We start from the raw sequence: 18,344 nt of genomic DNA, 5'->3' as shown, positions 1-18,344 counted from the left end.
CCGTGCAAGTATGGGAGACCCTATTGGGGCCTCCAACCATCCCACCTGCCCCATAGGAGCTCCCAGCTGCCCCATAGGAGCTCCCACCTGCCCCATAGGAGCTCCCAGCTGCCCCATAGGAGCTCCCACCTGCCCCATAGGAGCAGCAATGGGGCTCAGCAGGTAAATAGGATGGTTGGAGGAGCTGCCATTGAGCTCCCAGCTGCCCCATAGCAGCACCATTGATCCCCTCCAACCATCCCACCTGCCCCATAGCAGCACCAACCCCCCTTTGAGCCCCTTTTGCAGGGGGCAGAGCTTCGTGCCCGTCCTGCATTGCCTTGTTGTGCAACAGCGGCCTTGCAAGCAGCCTTTACCCTCCTGAGTGCCAACACGGAGCCCAGCCTGCCCTGCTGCAGCCCTCAGCTCCTCCTGAGTCAGCACTGAGCGCAGCACGGAGCAAGACACAGTCCTCTTCCTCCTCCTCTTCCTCCTCCTCTTCCTCCTCCTCTTCCTCCTCCTCTTCCTCCTCCTCCTCTCCATCTGAGCCCCCCCAGAGCTCTCTCATCCTTTCCCCCCACCAATAAAACAGGGACCTTAAGGTGCCTGCACTGCTTGCACTGCCTGCACTGCTTGCATTGCTTGCACTGCTTGCATTGCTTGCACTGCTTGCATTGCTTGCACTGCTTGCATTGCTTGCACTGCTTGCATTGCTTGTACTGCATTCATTGCTTCCACTGCTTGCATTGCTTGCACTGCATTCATTGCTTGCACTGCTTGCACTGCTTGCATTGCTTCCACTGCTTGCATTGCTTGTACTGCATTCATTGCTTCCACTGCTTGCATTGCTTGTACTGCATTCATTGCTTCCACTGCTTGCATTGCTTGCACTGCATTCATTGCTTGCACTGCTTGCACTGCTTGCACTGCTTGCACTGCTTGCACTGCTTGCATTGCTTGCACTGCTTTGATTGCCTGCACTGCTTTCATTGCCTGCACTGCTTGCATTGCTTGTACTGCATTCATTGCTTCCACTGCTTGCATTGCTTGCACTGCATTCATTGCTTGCACTGCTTGCATTGCTTGCACTGCTTGCACTGCTTGCATTGCTTGCACTGCTTTGATTGCCTGCACTGCTTTCATTGCCTGCACTGCTTGCATTGCTTGCACTGCTTGCATTGCTTGCATTGCTTGCACTGCTTTTATTGCTTGCACTGCTTGCATTGCCTGCACTGTTTGCATTGCCTGCACTGCTTGCACTGCTTGCACTGCTTGCATTGCTTGCACTGCTTTCATTGCTTCCACTGCTTGCATTGCTTGTACTGCATTCATTGCTTCCACTGCTTGCATTGCTTGCACTGCATTCATTGCTTGCACTGCTTGCATTGCTTGCACTGCTTGCACTGCTTGCATTGCTTGCACTGCTTTGATTGCCTGCACTGCTTTCATTGCTTGCACTGCTTGCATTGCTTGCACTGCTTGCATTGCTTGCACTGCTTGCATTGCCTGCACTGCTTTCATTGCCTGCACTGCTTTCATTGCTTGCACTGCTTGCACTGCTTGCATTGCTTGCACTGCTTTCATTGCTTGCACTGCTTGCATTGCCTGCACTGTTTGCATTGCCTGCACTGCTTGCACTGCTTGCATTGCTTGCACTGCTTTTATTGCTTGCACTGCTTGCATTGCCTGCACTGTTTGCATTGCCTGCACTGCTTGCACTGCTTGCACTGCTTGCATTGCTTGCACTGCTTTCATTGCTTGCACTGCTTTTATTGCTTGCACTGCTTTTATTGCTTGCACTGCTTGCATTGCCTGCACTGTTTGCATTGCTTGCACTGCTTTCATTGCTTGCACTGTTTTCATTGCTTGCACTGCTTGCATTGCTTGCACTGCTTTCATTGCTTGCACTGCTTGCATTGCTTGCACTGCTTGCATTGCTTGCACTGCTTGCACTGCTTGCACTGCTTTCATTGCTTGCACTGCTTTCATTGCTTGCACTGCTTGCACTGCTTGCATTGCTTGCACTGCTTTTATTGCTTGCACTGCTTGCATTGCCTGCACTGTTTGCATTGCCTGCACTGCTTGCACTGCTTGCACTGCTTGCATTGCTTGCACTGCTTTCATTGCTTGCACTGCTTTTATTGCTTGCACTGCTTTTATTGCTTGCACTGCTTGCATTGCCTGCACTGTTTGCATTGCTTGCACTGCTTTCATTGCTTGCACTGTTTTCATTGCTTGCACTGCTTGCATTGCTTGCACTGCTTTCATTGCTTGCACTGCTTGCATTGCTTGCACTGCTTGCATTGCTTGCACTGCTTGCACTGCTTGCACTGCTTTCATTGCTTGCACTGCTTTCATTGCTTGCACTGCTTGCACTGCTTGCATTGCTTGCACTGCTTGCATTATGACAGAGGGGAAAAGCATCTCCTTCAATGGCCATTGCAATGAGCCCCACAGCAGGCATGGTGCCCCACTGATGCCCTGCTATGCAGTGTGCAATGAGCCCCATAGCAGGCATGCTGCCCCATCGATGCAGTGTGCAATGAGCCCCATAGCAGGCACGCTGCCCCATGGATGCCCTGCTATGCAGTGTGCAATGAGCCCCATAGCAGGCATGCTGCCCCATCTATGCAGTGTGCAATGAGCCCCATAGCAGGCATGCAGCCCCATATCTATGCCCTGCTTTGCAGTGTGCAATGAGCCCCATAGCAGGCATGCAGCCCCATTGATGCAGTGTGCAATGAGCCCCATAGCAGGCATGCAGCCCCATTGATGCAGTGTGCAATGAGCCCCATAGCAGGCATGCAGCCCCATATCTATGCTCTGCTTTGCAGTGTGCAATGAGCCCCATAGCAGGCATGCAGCCCCATGGATGCAGTGTGCAATGAGCCCCATAGCAGGCATGCTGCCCCATCTATGCAGTGTGCAATGAGCCCCATAGCAGCCATGCTGCCCCATGGATGCCCTGCTATGCAGTGTGCAATGAGCCCCATAGGAAGCATGCTGCCCCATGGATGCCCTACTATGCAGTGTGCAATGAGCCCCATAGCAGGCATGCAGCCCCATATCTATGCCCTGCTTTGCAGTGTGCAATGAGCCCCATAGCAGGCATGCTGCCCCATCTATGCAGTGTGCAATGACCCCCATAGGAAGCACGCTGCCCCACTGATGCCCTGCTTTGTAGTGTGCAATGAGCCCCATAGCAAGCATGCAGCCCCATGGATGCCCTGCTTTGCAGTGTGCAATGAGCCCCATAGCAGGCATGCTGCCCCACTGATGCAGTGTGCAATGAGCCCCATAGCAGGCATGCAGCCCTATCTATGCAGTGTGCAATGAGCCCCATAGCAGCCATGCTGCCCCATGGATGCCCTGCTTTGCAGTGTGCAATGAGCCCCATAGGAAGCATGCTGCCCCATATCTATGCCCTGCTATGCAGTGTGCAATGAGCCCCATAGCAGCCATGCAGCCCCACTGATGCAGTGTGCAATGAGCCCCATAGGAAGCATGCTGCCCCATGGATGCCCTGCTATGCAGTGTGCAATGAGCCCCATAGCAGGCATGCTGCCCCATGGATGCAGTGTGCACTGAGCCCCATAGCAGCCATGCAGCCCCACTGATGCCCTGCTTTGCAGCCTGCACTGCAGCCCAGACCCCGACTCACCCTCAGCTCCTATTGAGACCAGTTTGACCCCTTTGCTGGCGATGAAATCCAGCGCCTTGTTGACGTTGTTGATCTTGTGCACCCTCATCTTGCCGCGCTCCGGCTTCGGCAGCCGCTCCCCTGGGGGAAGGAGGAGAAGGGGACGATTAGAGCTGCAGGCAGGGCAAGGACCGCAAGGGAAGGAGGCGGCCATGGGACAGGGCAGCACTGGGGGCAGGGCAGCATTGGAACCAAGGCAGCATTGGAACCAGGGCAATATTGGACCCAGGGCAATATTGGATGCAAGGCAGCATTGGGCCCAAGGCAATAATGGAACCAAGGCAATATTGGACCCAAGGCAGCATTGGAGCCAGGGCAATATTGGACCCAAGGCAATATTGAACCCTAGGCAGCATTGGAGCCAGGGCAATATTGGAGCCAGGGCAATATTGGGCCCAGGGCAGCATTGGACCCAGGGCAATATTGGAGCCAAGGCAATACTGGACCCAGGGCAGCATTGGAACCAGAGCAATATTGGACCCAGGGCAGCATTGGACGCAAGGCAATATTGGACCCAGGGCAATATTGGAGCCAGGGCAATATTGGACCCAAGGCAGCATTGGACCCAGGGCAATAATGGAGCCAAGGCAATAATGGACCCAGGGCAGCATTGACCTGAGATCTCCATTATAAAGAAGGAAAGGCAAGGGAATCTGAGCTGAGATCTCCATTAAAGCCAATGGGATCTGAGATCTCCATTCTATGGGATCTGAGCTCCCCATTAAATCCAATGGGATCTGAGCTCCCCATTAAAGCCAATGGGATCTGAGCTCCCCATTAAAGTCAATGGGATCTGAGATCCCCATTAAAGGCAATGGGATCTGAGCTCCCCATTAAATCCAATGGGATCTGAGCTCTCCATACCAGCTATGGGATCTGAGATCCCCATTAAAGCCAATGGGATCTGAGCTCCCCATTAACTCTATGGGATCTGAGCTCCCCATTAAATCCAATGGGATCTGAGCTCTCCATACCAGCTATGGGATCTGAGATCCCTATTAACGCTATGGGATCTGAGCTCCCCATTAAATCCAATGGGATCTGAGATCCCCATTAAAGCCAATGGGATCTGAGCTCCCCATTAAATCCAATGGGATCTGAGCTCCCCATTAAAGCCAATGGGATCTGAGCTCCCCATTAACGCTATGGGATCTGAGATCCCCATTAAATCCAATGGGATCTGAGCTCCCCATTAAAGGCAATGGGATCTGAGCTCCCCATTAAATCCTATGGGGTCTGACCTGAGATGACCTCGAGGAGCAGCATCAGTTTGAGGCCATCGCGGAAATCCTCGTCGATGTTCTCGATCTGCGTCCCGGCTTTGCGCAGGTGGGAGTTGCACCAGGCTGTGAACGTCTATGGGGGAGATAAGGGTCAGTACCCTATAGATACCCCATAGATACCCCATAGATCAGGTACCCCATAGATACCCCATAGATACCCCATAGATCTGATAGACCCCATAGATACCCCATAGATACCCCATAGATCTGATAGACCCCATAGTTACCCCATAGATACCCCATAGATACCCCATAGATCAGATAGACCCCATAGATACCCCATAGATCTTTTCGCAGGTGGGAGTTGCACCAGGCTGTGAACGTCTATGGGGGGAGATTAGGGGGTCAGTACCCCATAGATACCCCATAGATCAGATAGACCCCATAGATACCCCATAGATACCCCATAGATCAGATAGACCCCATAGATCATAGATACCCCATAGATACCCCATAGATACCCCATAGATCAGATATACCCCATAGATACCCCATAGATACCCCATAGATCAGATAGACCCCCATAGATACCCCATAGATCAGATAGACCCCATAGATACCCCATAGATACCCCATAGATACCCCATAGATCAGATATACCCCATAGATACCCCATAGATACCCCATAGATCAGATAGACCCCATAGATACCCCATAGATCAGATAGACCCCATAGATACCCCATAGATACCCCATAGATCAGATATACCCCATAGATACCCCATAGATACCCCATAGATCAGATATACCCCATAGATACCCCATAGATCAGGTACACCATAGATACCCCATTGATACCCCATAGATCAGATACCCCATAGATACCCCATAGATCAGATAGACCCCATAGATACCCCATAGATACCCTATAGATACCCCACAGATCAGATATACCCCATAGATACCCCATAGATACCCCATAGATCAGATAGACCCCATAGATACCCCATAGATCAGATAGACCCCATAGATACCCCATAGATACCCCATAGATCAGATATACCCCATAGATACCCCATAGATACCCCATAGATCAGATATACCCCATAGATACCCCATAGATCAGGTACACCATAGATACCCCATAGATACCCCATAGATCAGATATACCCCATAGATACCCCATAGATACCCCATAGATCAGATATACCCCATAGATACCCCATAGATCAGGTACACCATAGATACCCCATTGATACCCCATAGATCAGATACCCCATAGATACCCCATAGATCAGATAGACCCCATAGATACCCCATAGATACCCTATAGATACCCCACAGATCAGATATACCCCATAGATACCCCATAGATCAGGTACACCATAGATACCCCATAGATCAGATAGACCCCATAGCTCAGCTACCCCACAGATCCCTTGGGGGGTATTTAATGGGGGGGGGGGTGTTTAATGGGGGGGCTCCTCCCTTGGGGGGGGTGTTTAATGGGGGGGCTCCTCCCTTGGGGGGGGATTTATGGGGGGGGTGTTTAATGGGGGGGGGTATTTAATGGGGGGGGGTTTATGGGGGGGGTATTTAATGCGGGGGGGGGCTCCTCCCTTGGGGGGGGTTTTATGGGGGGGGGGTTTATGGGGGGGTGTTTAATGGGGGGGGGGTGTTTAATGGGGGGGACTCCTCCCTTGGGGGGGTGTTTAATGGGGGGGGTGTTTAATGGGGGGGGCTCCTCCCTTGGGGGGGGTCTATGGGGGGGGGTGTTTAATGGGGGGGGGGGGTTGTTTAATTGGGGGGGTTGTTTAATGGGGGGGGGGGTTGTTTAATGGGGGGGGGGTATTTAATGGGGGGGGCTCCTCCCTTGGGGGGTGTTTAATGGGGGGGGGGGTGTTTAATGGAGGGGGGCTCCTCCCTTCGGGGGGGTATTTAATGGGGGGTATTTAATGGGGGGGGTTGCTTAATGGGGGGGCTCCTCCCTTGGGGGGGGTGTTTAATGGGGGGGGGGGTGTTTAATGGGGGGGGGTTGGGTTTAATGGGGGGGGTGTTTAATGGGGGGCTCCTCCCTTGGCAGCAGCTCCGCATTGTGCTGAGCCAGGAAGTGGCTGAGGCAGGAAACGCCGCCGGGATGAATCCAACAGCAACAGCCGGAAGGAAAAGGGGGAAAAGCGGCTCCTTAAAGAGACACCGCGGGGCAGCAACAGCATAGGGCAGAAACACAATGGGGCAGAACCTCAATGGGGCAGAACCTCAATGGGGCAGAAACACAATGGGGTAAAGCTGCTTATGGGGCAGAAACACAATGGGGTAAAGCTGCTTATGGGGCAGCACCATAATAGGGCAGAACCAACGTGGGGCAGAACCAACATGGGGCAGATCCACAGTGGGGCAGAACCATAATAGGGCAGAACCATAATGGGGCAGATCCATAATAGGGTAAAGCCACTTATGGGGCAGAACCAACGTAGGGCAGATCCATAATGGGGCAGAACCATCATGGGGTAAAGCTACTTATGGGGCAGCTCCTTATGGGGCAGAACCCTAATAGGGTAAAATTACTTATGGGGCAGAACCATCATGGGGTAAAACTACTTATGGGGCAGAACCATAATGGGGTAAAGCTCCTTATGGGGGCAGAATCATAACAGGGTAAAGCTCCTTATGGGGCAGACCCATAATAGGGTAAAGCCACTTATGGGGCAGCACCATCATGGGGCAGAACCCCAATGGGGTAAAGCTACTTATGGGGCAGGGGCAGCTACTTATGGGGTAGAACCATCATAGGGAAAAGCTACTTATGGGGCAGACCCATAATGGGGCAGAACCATAATAGGGTAAAGCTACTTACGGGGCAGCCACCCAGTGGGGCAAGCCCCTTAAAGGGACAGTACCCTAATGGGGCAACCCCTTAAAGGGGCAGCTCCCGCATTTACCTCCATCTTTTGGGGTCAAAAACGCCAACAAGGGGGGATTCTCCCATAGGAAAGTAAGGAGACGGACCCCCCCAACCCCCCCCCAAGCCCCCCCCCCCATTAACCCTCCCCCCCCCCATAACTTCCTCCCCCCCCCATGGTGTCAGTGGGATCCACATGGCTGAGATTCCCTTCATTCCTTGCCCTTATATGGGATGCAATGCAGGGAGGAGGAAGGGGGGGGGGAGGGCGGCCGTCCCTATATGGGATATGGGACCCCACCTGCGGCCCTATATGGGATATGGGATTCCACCTGGTGTCCCTATATGGGATATGGGATCCCACCTGCGGCCCTATATGGGATATGGGATCCCATATGGGATATAGGATCCCACCTGAGTCCCTATATGGGATATAGGATTCCACCTGGCGGCCCTATATGGGATATAGGATCCCATTATGGGATATAGGATCCCACCTGGCGGCCCTATATGGGATATAGGATCCCATATGGGATATAGGATCCAACCTGCGTCCCTATATGGGATATGGGATCCCACCTGGTGTCCCTATATGGGATAGAGGATCCATTATGGGATATAGGATCCAAACTGATGTCCCTATATGGGATATGGGATCCCACCTGCGTCCCTATATGGGATAGAGGATCCCATATGGGATATAGGATCCCACCTGAGTCCCTATATGGGATATAGGATTCCACCTGGCGGCCCTATATGGGATATAGGATCCCATTATGGGATATAGGATCCCACCTGGCGGCCCTATATGGGATATAGGATCCCATATGGGATATAGGATCCAACCTGCGTCCCTATATGGGATATGGGATCCCACCTGGTGTCCCTATATGGGATAGAGGATCCATTATGGGATATAGGATCCAAACTGATGTCCCTATATGGGATAGAGGATCCCATATGGGATATAGGATCCCACCTGGTGTCCCTATATGGGATATGGGATCCCACCTGCGTCCCTATATGGGATATGGGATCCAATATGGGATATAGGATCCCACCTGGCGGCCCTATATGGGATATGGGATCCCATATGGGATATAGGATCCAACCTGGTGTCCCTATATGGGATATAGGATCCCGTATGGGATATAGGATCCCACCTGGTGGCCCTATATGGGATATAGGATCCAACCTGGTGGCCCTATATAAGATATAGGATCCCAGCTGCCGTTCCTATATAGGATATAGGATCCCAGCTGCCGTTCCTATATGGGATATAGGATCCCAGCTGCCGTTCCTATATAGGATATAGGATCCCAGCTGCCGTTCCTATATAGGATATAGGATCCCAGCTGCCGTTCCTATATAGGATATAGGATCCCAGCTGCCTTTCCTATACAGGATATAGGATCCCAGCTGCCGTTCCTATATAGGATATAGGATCCCAGCTGCCGTTCCTATATAGGATCCAGCTGCCGTTCCTATATGGGATATAGGATCCTATAGGTACAGCCCTGATGTGCCTCTGGCCGTTCTCCAAGGCAGAAACCCCGATAGAAACTGAGCAGGGAGATAAAAGGGTGAGTCACGGGGCGGAACCACATTCCTATGGGGCACACCTCCATCCGCTATGGGGTGGGAACACTATGGGGTGGGAACCCTATGGGGACACTATGGGAACACTATGGGAACGCTATGGGAACCCTATGGGAACCCTATGGGATGGGAACGGTATGGGATGGGGACGTTATGGGATGGGTCCCAGTGCCCTATATGGGTCCCATTGCCCTATATGGCTGCCCCCATTAGTATAGAGTCCTAGTACCCTATATGGGTCCCAGTGCCCTATATGGCTGCCCCCCATTCATATAGAGTCCCAGTGCCCTATATGGCTGCCCCCATTAGTATAGGGTCCCAGTACCCCTATATGGGTCCCAGTGCCCTATATGGCTGCCCTATATGTGCCCTACATGGCTGCCCTATATGGCTGCCCTATATGTGCCCTATATGGCTGCCCTATATGTGCCCTATATGTACCCTATATGGCTGCCCTATATGTGCCCTATATGGCTGCCCTACATGTGCCCTATATGTGCCCTATATGTGCCCTATATGGCTGCCCTATATGTACCCTATATGTGTCCTATATGGCTGCCCTACATGTGCCCTATATGCGCCCTATATGGCTGCCCTATATGTGCCCTATCTGTGCCCTACATGTCTGCCCTATATGTGCCCTACATGGCTGCCCTATATGTGCCCTATATGTGCCCTATATGTGTCCTACATGGCTGCCCTTTATGTGCCCTATATGGCTACCCTATATGTGCCCTATATGGCTGCCCTTTATGTGCCCTACATGTGCCCTATCAGCTTATGGGGCTGAACCTTCACAGCCCTATAGCAGCTTATGGGGCAGAGCACTGACAGCCCTATAGCAGCTTATGGGGCAGAGCACTGACAGCCCTATAGCAGGTTATGGGGCAGAGCATTGACAGCCCTATAGCAGCTTATGGGGCAGAGCATTGACAGCCCTATAGCAGCTTATGGGGCAGACCCTATATGTGTATTATAGGGTCCCATCCTGACCCCGACCCTATATGTGTGTATTATAGGGTCCCATCCTGACCCTGACCCTATATGTGTATTTATAGGGTCCCATCCTGACCCCGACCCTATATGTGTATTATAGGGTCCCATCCTGACCCCGACCCCATATGTGTATTTATAGGGTCCCATGCTGACCCCGACCCCATATGTGTATTTATAGGGTCCCATGCTGACCCCGACCCCATATGTGTATTTATAGGGTCCCATGCTGACCCCGACCCCATATGTGTATTATAGGGTCCCATCCTGACCCTGACCCTATATGTGTATTATAGGGTCCCATGCTGACCCCGATCCCATATGTGTATTTATAGGGTCCCATCCTGACCCCGACCCTATATGTGTGTATTTATAGGGTCCCATCCTGACCCCGACCCTATATGTGTATTATAGGGTCCCATGCTGACCCCGACCCCATATGTGTATTTATAGGGTCCCATGCTGACCCCGACCCCATATGTGTATTTATAGGGTCCCATCCTGACCCCGACCCCATATATGTGTATTTGGGGTCGCAGCCTGTCCCTTCCCAGCACATATTTGGGATTCCAGCCTTGGATGGGATGCATTCCAAGCAATGGGACAGGCCGGATGCAGCTGCCCCATAAGGGCCCTATATTCGGCCCTACAAAAGCCTGCCCCTTATATGGGAAAGGGAGTGACCCTAAGACCCCAAAGCTGCCCCTAGGACCCCAAAGCCGCCCCAGTGCTGACCCTAGGACCCCAAAGCCGCCCCACTGCCAGCCCTATGACCCCAAAGCCACCCCGATGCTGACCCTAGGACCCCAAAGCTGACCCTAAGACCCCAAAGCAGCCACCCCAATGCTGACCATAGGACCCCAAAGCCCCCCTAGGACCCCAAAGCTGCCCCACTGCCAACCCTAAGACCCCAATGCCAACCCTAGGACCCCAATGCTGACCCTAGGACCCCAATGCCAACCCTAGGACCCCAATGCTGACCCTAGGACCACAAAGCCACCCCAATACTGACCCTAGGACCCCAATACTGACCCTAGGACCCCAAAGCCCCCCTAGGACCCTAAAGTTGCCCCAATGCTGCCCCTAGGACCCCAAAGCTGGCCCTAGGACCCCAATGCTGTCCCTAGGACCCCAAAGCTGGCCCTAGGACCCCAATGCTGACCCTAGGACCCCAAAGCTGACCCTAGGATCCTAAAGCCACCCCAAAGCTGACCCTAGGACCCCAGTGCTGGCCCTAGGACCCCAATGCTGACCCTAGGACCCCAAAGCCCCCCCAGGACCCCAAAGCCACCCCAATGCTGACCCTAGGACCCTAAAGCCACCCCAAAGCTGACCCTAGGACCCCAATGCTGACCATAGGACCCCAAAGCCGCCCCAATGCTGACCCTAGGACCCCAATGCTGACCATAGGACCCCAAAGCCGCCCCAATGCTGGCCCTAGGACCCCAAAGCTGACCCTAGGACCCCAGTGCTGGCCCTAGGACCCCAATGCTGACCCTAGGACCCCAAAGCTGACCCTAGGACCCTAAAGCCACCCCAAAGCTGACCCTAGGACCCCAGTGCTGACCCTAGGACCCCAAAGCTGACCCTAGGACCCTAAAGCCACCCCAAAGCTGACCCTAGGACCCCAATGCTGACCCTAGGACCCCAAAGCTGACCCTAGGACCCCAATGCTGACCCTAGGACCCCAGTGCTGGCCCTAGGACCCCAGTGCTGGCCCTAGGACCCCAATGCTGACCCTAGGACCCCAAAGCTGACCCTAGGACCCCAATGCTGACCCTAGGACCCCAAATCCCCCCTAGGACCCCATAGCCGCCCCCCCATCCCCCCACAGTGTCACTCAGCGCCCCCCTCCACCCCCCCCCATACAGGCCATACAAAGGCCGTCCCAAGCCGCCCCACACGCGGTGCCAGGATGGGGCCGGGTGTAGGATCCCCTATACATGGCCATACAAAGGCCGTCCCAAGCCGCCCCACAACACCCCCCATACATGGCCATACAAAGGCCGTCCCAGCTGCCCCACACGCGGTGCCAGGACGGGGCCGGGTGTAGGATGACGCCCCGACACACCCCAGTGCCACCGTGACCCACCCCATAACGTGACCCACCCCATAACGTGACCCACCCCATAACGTCAGCGCAGCCATGGGGCCATACAGACATGGAGCCGCCATAGGAGCCATGTTAAGGTGGATACACCCAGCATATAGGGCACGGGAAGGATATAGGGTGGGTATAGCATGAATAGGGATCCAGCCCCATAATAGGGTTATGGGATCCCCTATAGCAGACTATAGGGTGGGTATGGCCTGAGTAGGGATCCAGCCCCATAATAGGGCTATGGGATCCCCTATAGCAGACTATAGGGTGGTTATAGCCTGAATAGGGATCCAGCCCCATAACAGGGTTATGGGATCCCCTATAGCAGACTATAGGGTGGGTATAGCCTGAGTAGGGATCCAGCCCCATAATAGGGCTATGGCATCCCCCATAGCAGACTATAGGGTGGGTATAGCCTGAGTAGGGATCCAGCCCCCATAATAGGGCTATGGGATCCCCTATAGCAGACTATAGGGTGATTATGGCCTGAGTAGGGATCCAGCCCCATAACAGGGCTATAGGAACCCCCATAGCAGACTATAGGGTGATTATGGCCTGAATAGGGATCCAGCCCCATAATAGGGTTATGGGATCCCCTATAGCAGACTATAGGGTGATTATAGCCTGAATAGGGATCCAGCCCCATAATAAGGCTATAGGAACCCCCATAGCAGACTATAGGGTGATTATAGGGTTGGGTTCCAGCCCCATAATAGGGCTATAGGAACCCCCCCATAGCAGACTATAGGGTGGTTATAGCCTGAATAGGGTTCCAACCCCATAATAGGGCTATGGGATCCCCTATAGCAGACTATAGGGTGGTTAGACCATGAGTAGGGTTCCAGCCCCATAATAGGGCTATGGGATCCCCTATAGCAGACTATAGGGTGGGTATAGCCTGAGTAGGGTTCCAGCCCCATAATAGGGTTATGGGATCCCCCATAGCAGACTATAGGGTGATTATGGCCTAATTAGGGTTCCAGCCCCATAATAGGGCTATAGGAACCCCCATAGCAGACTATAGGGTGATTATAGGGTCAGGTTCCAGCCCCATAATAGGGTTATGGGATCCCCTATAGCAGACTATAGGGTGGTTATAGCCTGAATAGGGATCCAGCCCCATAATAGGGCTATGGCATCCCCTATAGCAGACTATAGGGTGGGTATAGCCTGAGTAGGGATCCAACCCCATAATAGGGCTATGGGATCCCCCATAGCAGACTATAGGGTGGGTATAGCCTGAGTAGGGATCCAACCCCATAATAGGGTTATGGGATCCCCTATAGCAGACTATAGGGTGGTTAGACCATGAGTAGGGATCCAGCCCCATAATAGGGCTATGGGATCCCCTATAGCAGACTATAGGGTGGTTATAGCCTGAGTAGGGTTCCAGCCCCATAATAGGGTTATGGGATCCCCCATAGCAGACTATAGGGTGATTATGGCCTAATTAGGGTTCCAGCCCCATAATAGGGCTATAGGAACCCCCATAGCAGACTATAGGGTGATTGTAGGGTCGGATTCCAGCCCCATAATAGGGTTATGGGATCCCCCATAGCAGACTATAGGGTGATTATAGGGTCGGGTTCCAGCCCCATAATAGGGTTATGGGATCCCCTATAGCAGACTATAGGGTGATTATGGCCTAATTAGGGTTCCAACCCCATAATAGGGTTATAGGAACCCCCATAGCAGACTGTAGGGTGGTTATAGCCTGAATAGGGTTCCAACCCCATAATAGGGTTATGGGATCCCCCATAGCAGACTATAGGGTGATGATAGAGTCAGGTTCCAGCCCCATAATAGGGTTATGGGATCCCCTATAGCAGACATGAAGGCTATAGGGTTCCAACCCCACAATAGGGCTATAGGAACCCCCCATAACAGACTATAGGGTGATTATAGGGTCAGGTTCCAACCCCATAATAGGGCTATAGGAACCCCCATAGCAGACATGAAGGCTATAGGGTGATTATAGGGTCGGGTTCCAACCCCATAACAGGGTTATGGGATCCCCTATAGCAGACATGAAGGCTATAGGGTTCCAGCCCCACAATAGGGCTATAGGAACCCCCATAGCAGACTATAGGGTGGTTATAGCCTGAATAGGGTTCCAACCCCTTAATAGGGCTATAGGAACCCCCATAGCAGACTATAGGGTGATTATAGGGTCAGGTTCCAACCCCATAACAGGGTTCCCTCCCCCCCCCACCCCACAAACCGCTGCCATAATTAAAAGGTAATTAACCCAAAGCTCATTAATTAAAGCCAACGGTCAACACCACAACCCCAATACAGTTATATGGGGACAGAGAGAAACCCCACAACCCCAATACAGTTCTATGGGGTCAGATCAACCCCATACAGTTCTATGGGGACAAATCAACCCCATACAGTTCTATGGGGACGGATCAACCCCATACAGTTCTATGGGGACAGAGAGCAACCCCATACAGTTCTATGGGGACGGATCAACCCCATACAGTTCTATGGGGACGGATCAACCCCATACAGTTCTATGGGGACGGATCAACCCCATACAGTTCTATGGGGACAAATCAACCCCATACAGTTCTATGGGGTCAAATCAACCCCATACAGTTCTATGGGGACAAATCAACCCCATACAGTTCTATGGGGTCAAATCAACCCCATACAGTTCTATGGGGTCAAATCAACCCCATACAGTTCTATGGGGACGGATCAGCCCCATACAGTTCTATGGGGACGGATCAACCCCATACAGTTCTATGGGGACGGATCAACCCCATACAGTTCTATGGGGACAGAGAGCAACCCCATACAGTTCTATGGGGACGGATCAACCCCATACAGTTCTATGGGGACGGATCAACCCCATACAGTTCTATGGGGACGGATCAACCCCATACAGTTCTATGGGGACGGATCAACCCCATACAGTTCTATGGGGACGGATCAACCCCATACAGTTCTATGGGGTCGGATCAACCCCATACAGTTCTATGGGGACGGATCAACCCCATACAGTTCTATGGGGTCAGATCAGCCCCATACAGTTCTATGGGGACAAATCAACCCCATACAGTCCTATGGGGACGGATCAACCCCATACAGTCCTATGGGGACGGATCAACCCCATACAGTCCTATGGGGACGGATCAACCCCATACAGTCCTATGGGGACGGATCAACCCCATACAGTCCTATGGGGACGGAGCAACCCCATACAGTCCTATGGGGACGGAGCAACCCCATACAGTTCTATGGGGACAGAGAGCAACCCCATACAGTTCTATGGGGACAGAGAGCAACCCCATACAGTTCTATGGGGACGGATCAACCCCATACAGTTCTATGGGGACGGATCAACCCCATACAGTTCTATGGGGACGGATCAACCCCATACAGTTCTATGGGGACGGATCAACCCCATACAGTTCTATGGGGACAAATCAACCCCATACAGTTCTATGGGGTCAAATCAACCCCATACAGTTCTATGGGGACAAATCAACCCCATACAGTTCTATGGGGTCAAATCAACCCCATACAGTTCTATGGGGTCAAATCAACCCCATACAGTTCTATGGGGACGGATCAGCCCCATACAGTTCTATGGGGACGGATCAACCCCATACAGTTCTATGGGGACGGATCAACCCCATACAGTTCTATGGGGACAGAGAGCAACCCCATACAGTTCTATGGGGACGGATCAACCCCATACAGTTCTATGGGGACGGATCAACCCCATACAGTTCTATGGGGACGGATCAACCCCATACAGTTCTATGGGGACGGATCAACCCCATACAGTTCTATGGGGACGGATCAACCCCATACAGTCCTATGGGGACGGAGCAACCCCATACAGTTCTATGGGGACAGAGAGCAACCCCATACAGTTCTATGGGGACAGAGAGCAACCCCATACAGTTCTATGGGGACGGATCAACCCCATACAGTTCTATGGGGACGGATCAACCCCATACAGTTCTATGGGGACGGATCAACCCCATACAGTTCTATGGGGATGGATCAACCCCATACAGTTCTATGGGGACGGATCAACCCCATACAGTTCTATGGGGACGGATCAACCCCATACAGTTCTATGGGGACGGATCAACCCCATACAGTTCAATGGGGAGCAGCCCTCCCTCCTGCCTTCCTCCCCCCCTCCTCTTCCTCCCCCCCCGCTGCCCTTTAGTCCCATTGCATTTCCCCATTCCTTTGCCCTGAGCGGATCTTCCTCCCCCCCCCCCCGTCACAACAGCCCTAAAGCTTTTAAACTATGGGAATCCCACCCCCCCACCCCACAAGTCCCCTATGGACCCCATCAGGACCAGCCCCCCCCCCCCCCCCCCCCCAGGACCTCTATTGACCCCCCCCCCACCCACTCAAGATCTCCATTACCTTCATTACCCCCCCCCCCCCCCCCGAATCAGGACCCCCCTGGGCCCCTTCAGGACACCCCCCCAATCAGGACCCCCCTGTACCCCCTCAGGACCCCCCCCCTTTCAACTCAAGACCCCTCTGGACCCCCTCAGGACCAGCCCCCCCCCAACCTAAGACCCCCATTAGCTTCATTACCCCCACCCCACCCTGAACCCCTTCAAGACCCCCCCCCCCCACCTCAAGACCCCTCTGAACCCCCTCAGGACCAGCTCCCCCCCCCCCACCTAAGACCTCCATTAGCTTCATTACCCCCCCCCCCCCCCAACTCAGGACCCCCCTGGACCCCTTCAGGACCCCCCCCCCCCAACTCAGGACCCCTCTGTACCCCCTCAGTTCCAGCCCCCCCCCCCCCAACCTCAGAGCTCCATTATACCCCCCCAACTCAAGACCCCTCTGGACCCCCCCCAACCCCCAAGGACCCCCCTGGACCCACTAAGGACCAGCTCCCCCCCCCCCACCTAAGACCTCCATTAGCTTCATTACCCCCCCACCCCAACTCAGGACCCCCCTGTACCCCCTCAGGACCCCCCCCTTTCAACTCAAGACCCCTCTGTACCCTTTCAAGACCAGCCCCCCCCCCCCCCCCCCCCCCCACCTAAGACCTCCATTAGCTTCATTACCCTCCCCCCCCCCCAATCAGGACCCCCCTGGACCCCTTCAGGACCCCCCCCCCAACTCAGGACCCCTCTGTACCCCCTCAAGACCAGCCCCCCCCCACCTCAGAGCTCCATTATCCCCCTCCCCCCCCAGGACCCCTCTGTACCCCCTCATGTCCAGCCCCCCCCCCCCCATGTCCCAGTCTCTGAGGTGCCGCACCACTTTAACCCCCTCAGCCCCCCCCCAGCTCTCTTCTACCCCACAGACCCCTCCCCAATCTCAGCCCCCCCCCCTCAGCTCCCTATTACCACAGCTCCACGACCCCCCCCCAAAACCCCTCACGACCCCCACAGGCCTTTACTCCCCCATAGACCCCCATGGCGACCTCCGAGGCCTACCGAGGCCTACTCAGGCCTACTCTGGCCTACTGAGGCCTACTCAGGCCTAGTGAGGCCTACTCAGGCCTACCGAGGCCTCACAGACCCCCGACGCCCCCTCCCCACCCTCATGCCCAGGCCCACAGCCCCCCACCCGGCCTTACCTTCCTCTGTTGCTTCTCCCAGGCCGGATCGAGCAGTAGATCCCGATCCCAATCGTCTTCCTGGGCCATATAATCCCCGTTGGGGCCCGGTCCGTTGCCTCCATAGGAGTAAGGCTGCCCGGCGCTGTGATAATCCACCATGGCGGCTCCCTTCAGCTCCGCTCCGACCCGCCGCGCCGACGGCACTGCGCCCCTCACGCACTGCGCATGCGCGACGCGCCCTAGCCAGGCCACGCCCACTCCGCTCCAGGCCACGCCCACTCCTCCCA

At 54.0% G+C, this 18,344-nt stretch overlaps 1 protein-coding gene across 4 annotated transcripts in view; it reads right to left on the bottom strand.

The window, feature by feature from the left end:
• LOC140265045 (alpha-actinin-4-like) overlaps positions 1-18,294 on the bottom strand; it is a 33,228-nt gene extending 14,934 nt beyond the window's left edge. For all 4 annotated transcript variants that reach the window (XM_072360910.1, XM_072360913.1, XM_072360912.1 and 1 more), the window contains exons 1-3: positions 18,076-18,294; positions 4,921-5,035; positions 3,641-3,760 (exon numbers count right to left, since the gene is read on the bottom strand). In XM_072360910.1, the coding sequence (XP_072217011.1) occupies positions 3,641-3,760; positions 4,921-5,035; positions 18,076-18,216 (376 nt within the window). In that variant the 5' untranslated portion in view covers positions 18,217-18,294. The remainder of the gene's footprint in view (positions 1-3,640; positions 3,761-4,920; positions 5,036-18,075) is intronic.
• Positions 18,295-18,344: the final 50 nt, after the last annotated feature.

This window comes from Excalfactoria chinensis, unplaced genomic scaffold, assembly GCF_039878825.1.
Source record: "Excalfactoria chinensis isolate bCotChi1 unplaced genomic scaffold, bCotChi1.hap2 Scaffold_401, whole genome shotgun sequence".
Lineage (NCBI taxonomy): Eukaryota > Metazoa > Chordata > Aves > Galliformes > Phasianidae > Excalfactoria > Excalfactoria chinensis.
This window is presented reverse-complemented; position numbering and strand designations above follow the sequence as displayed.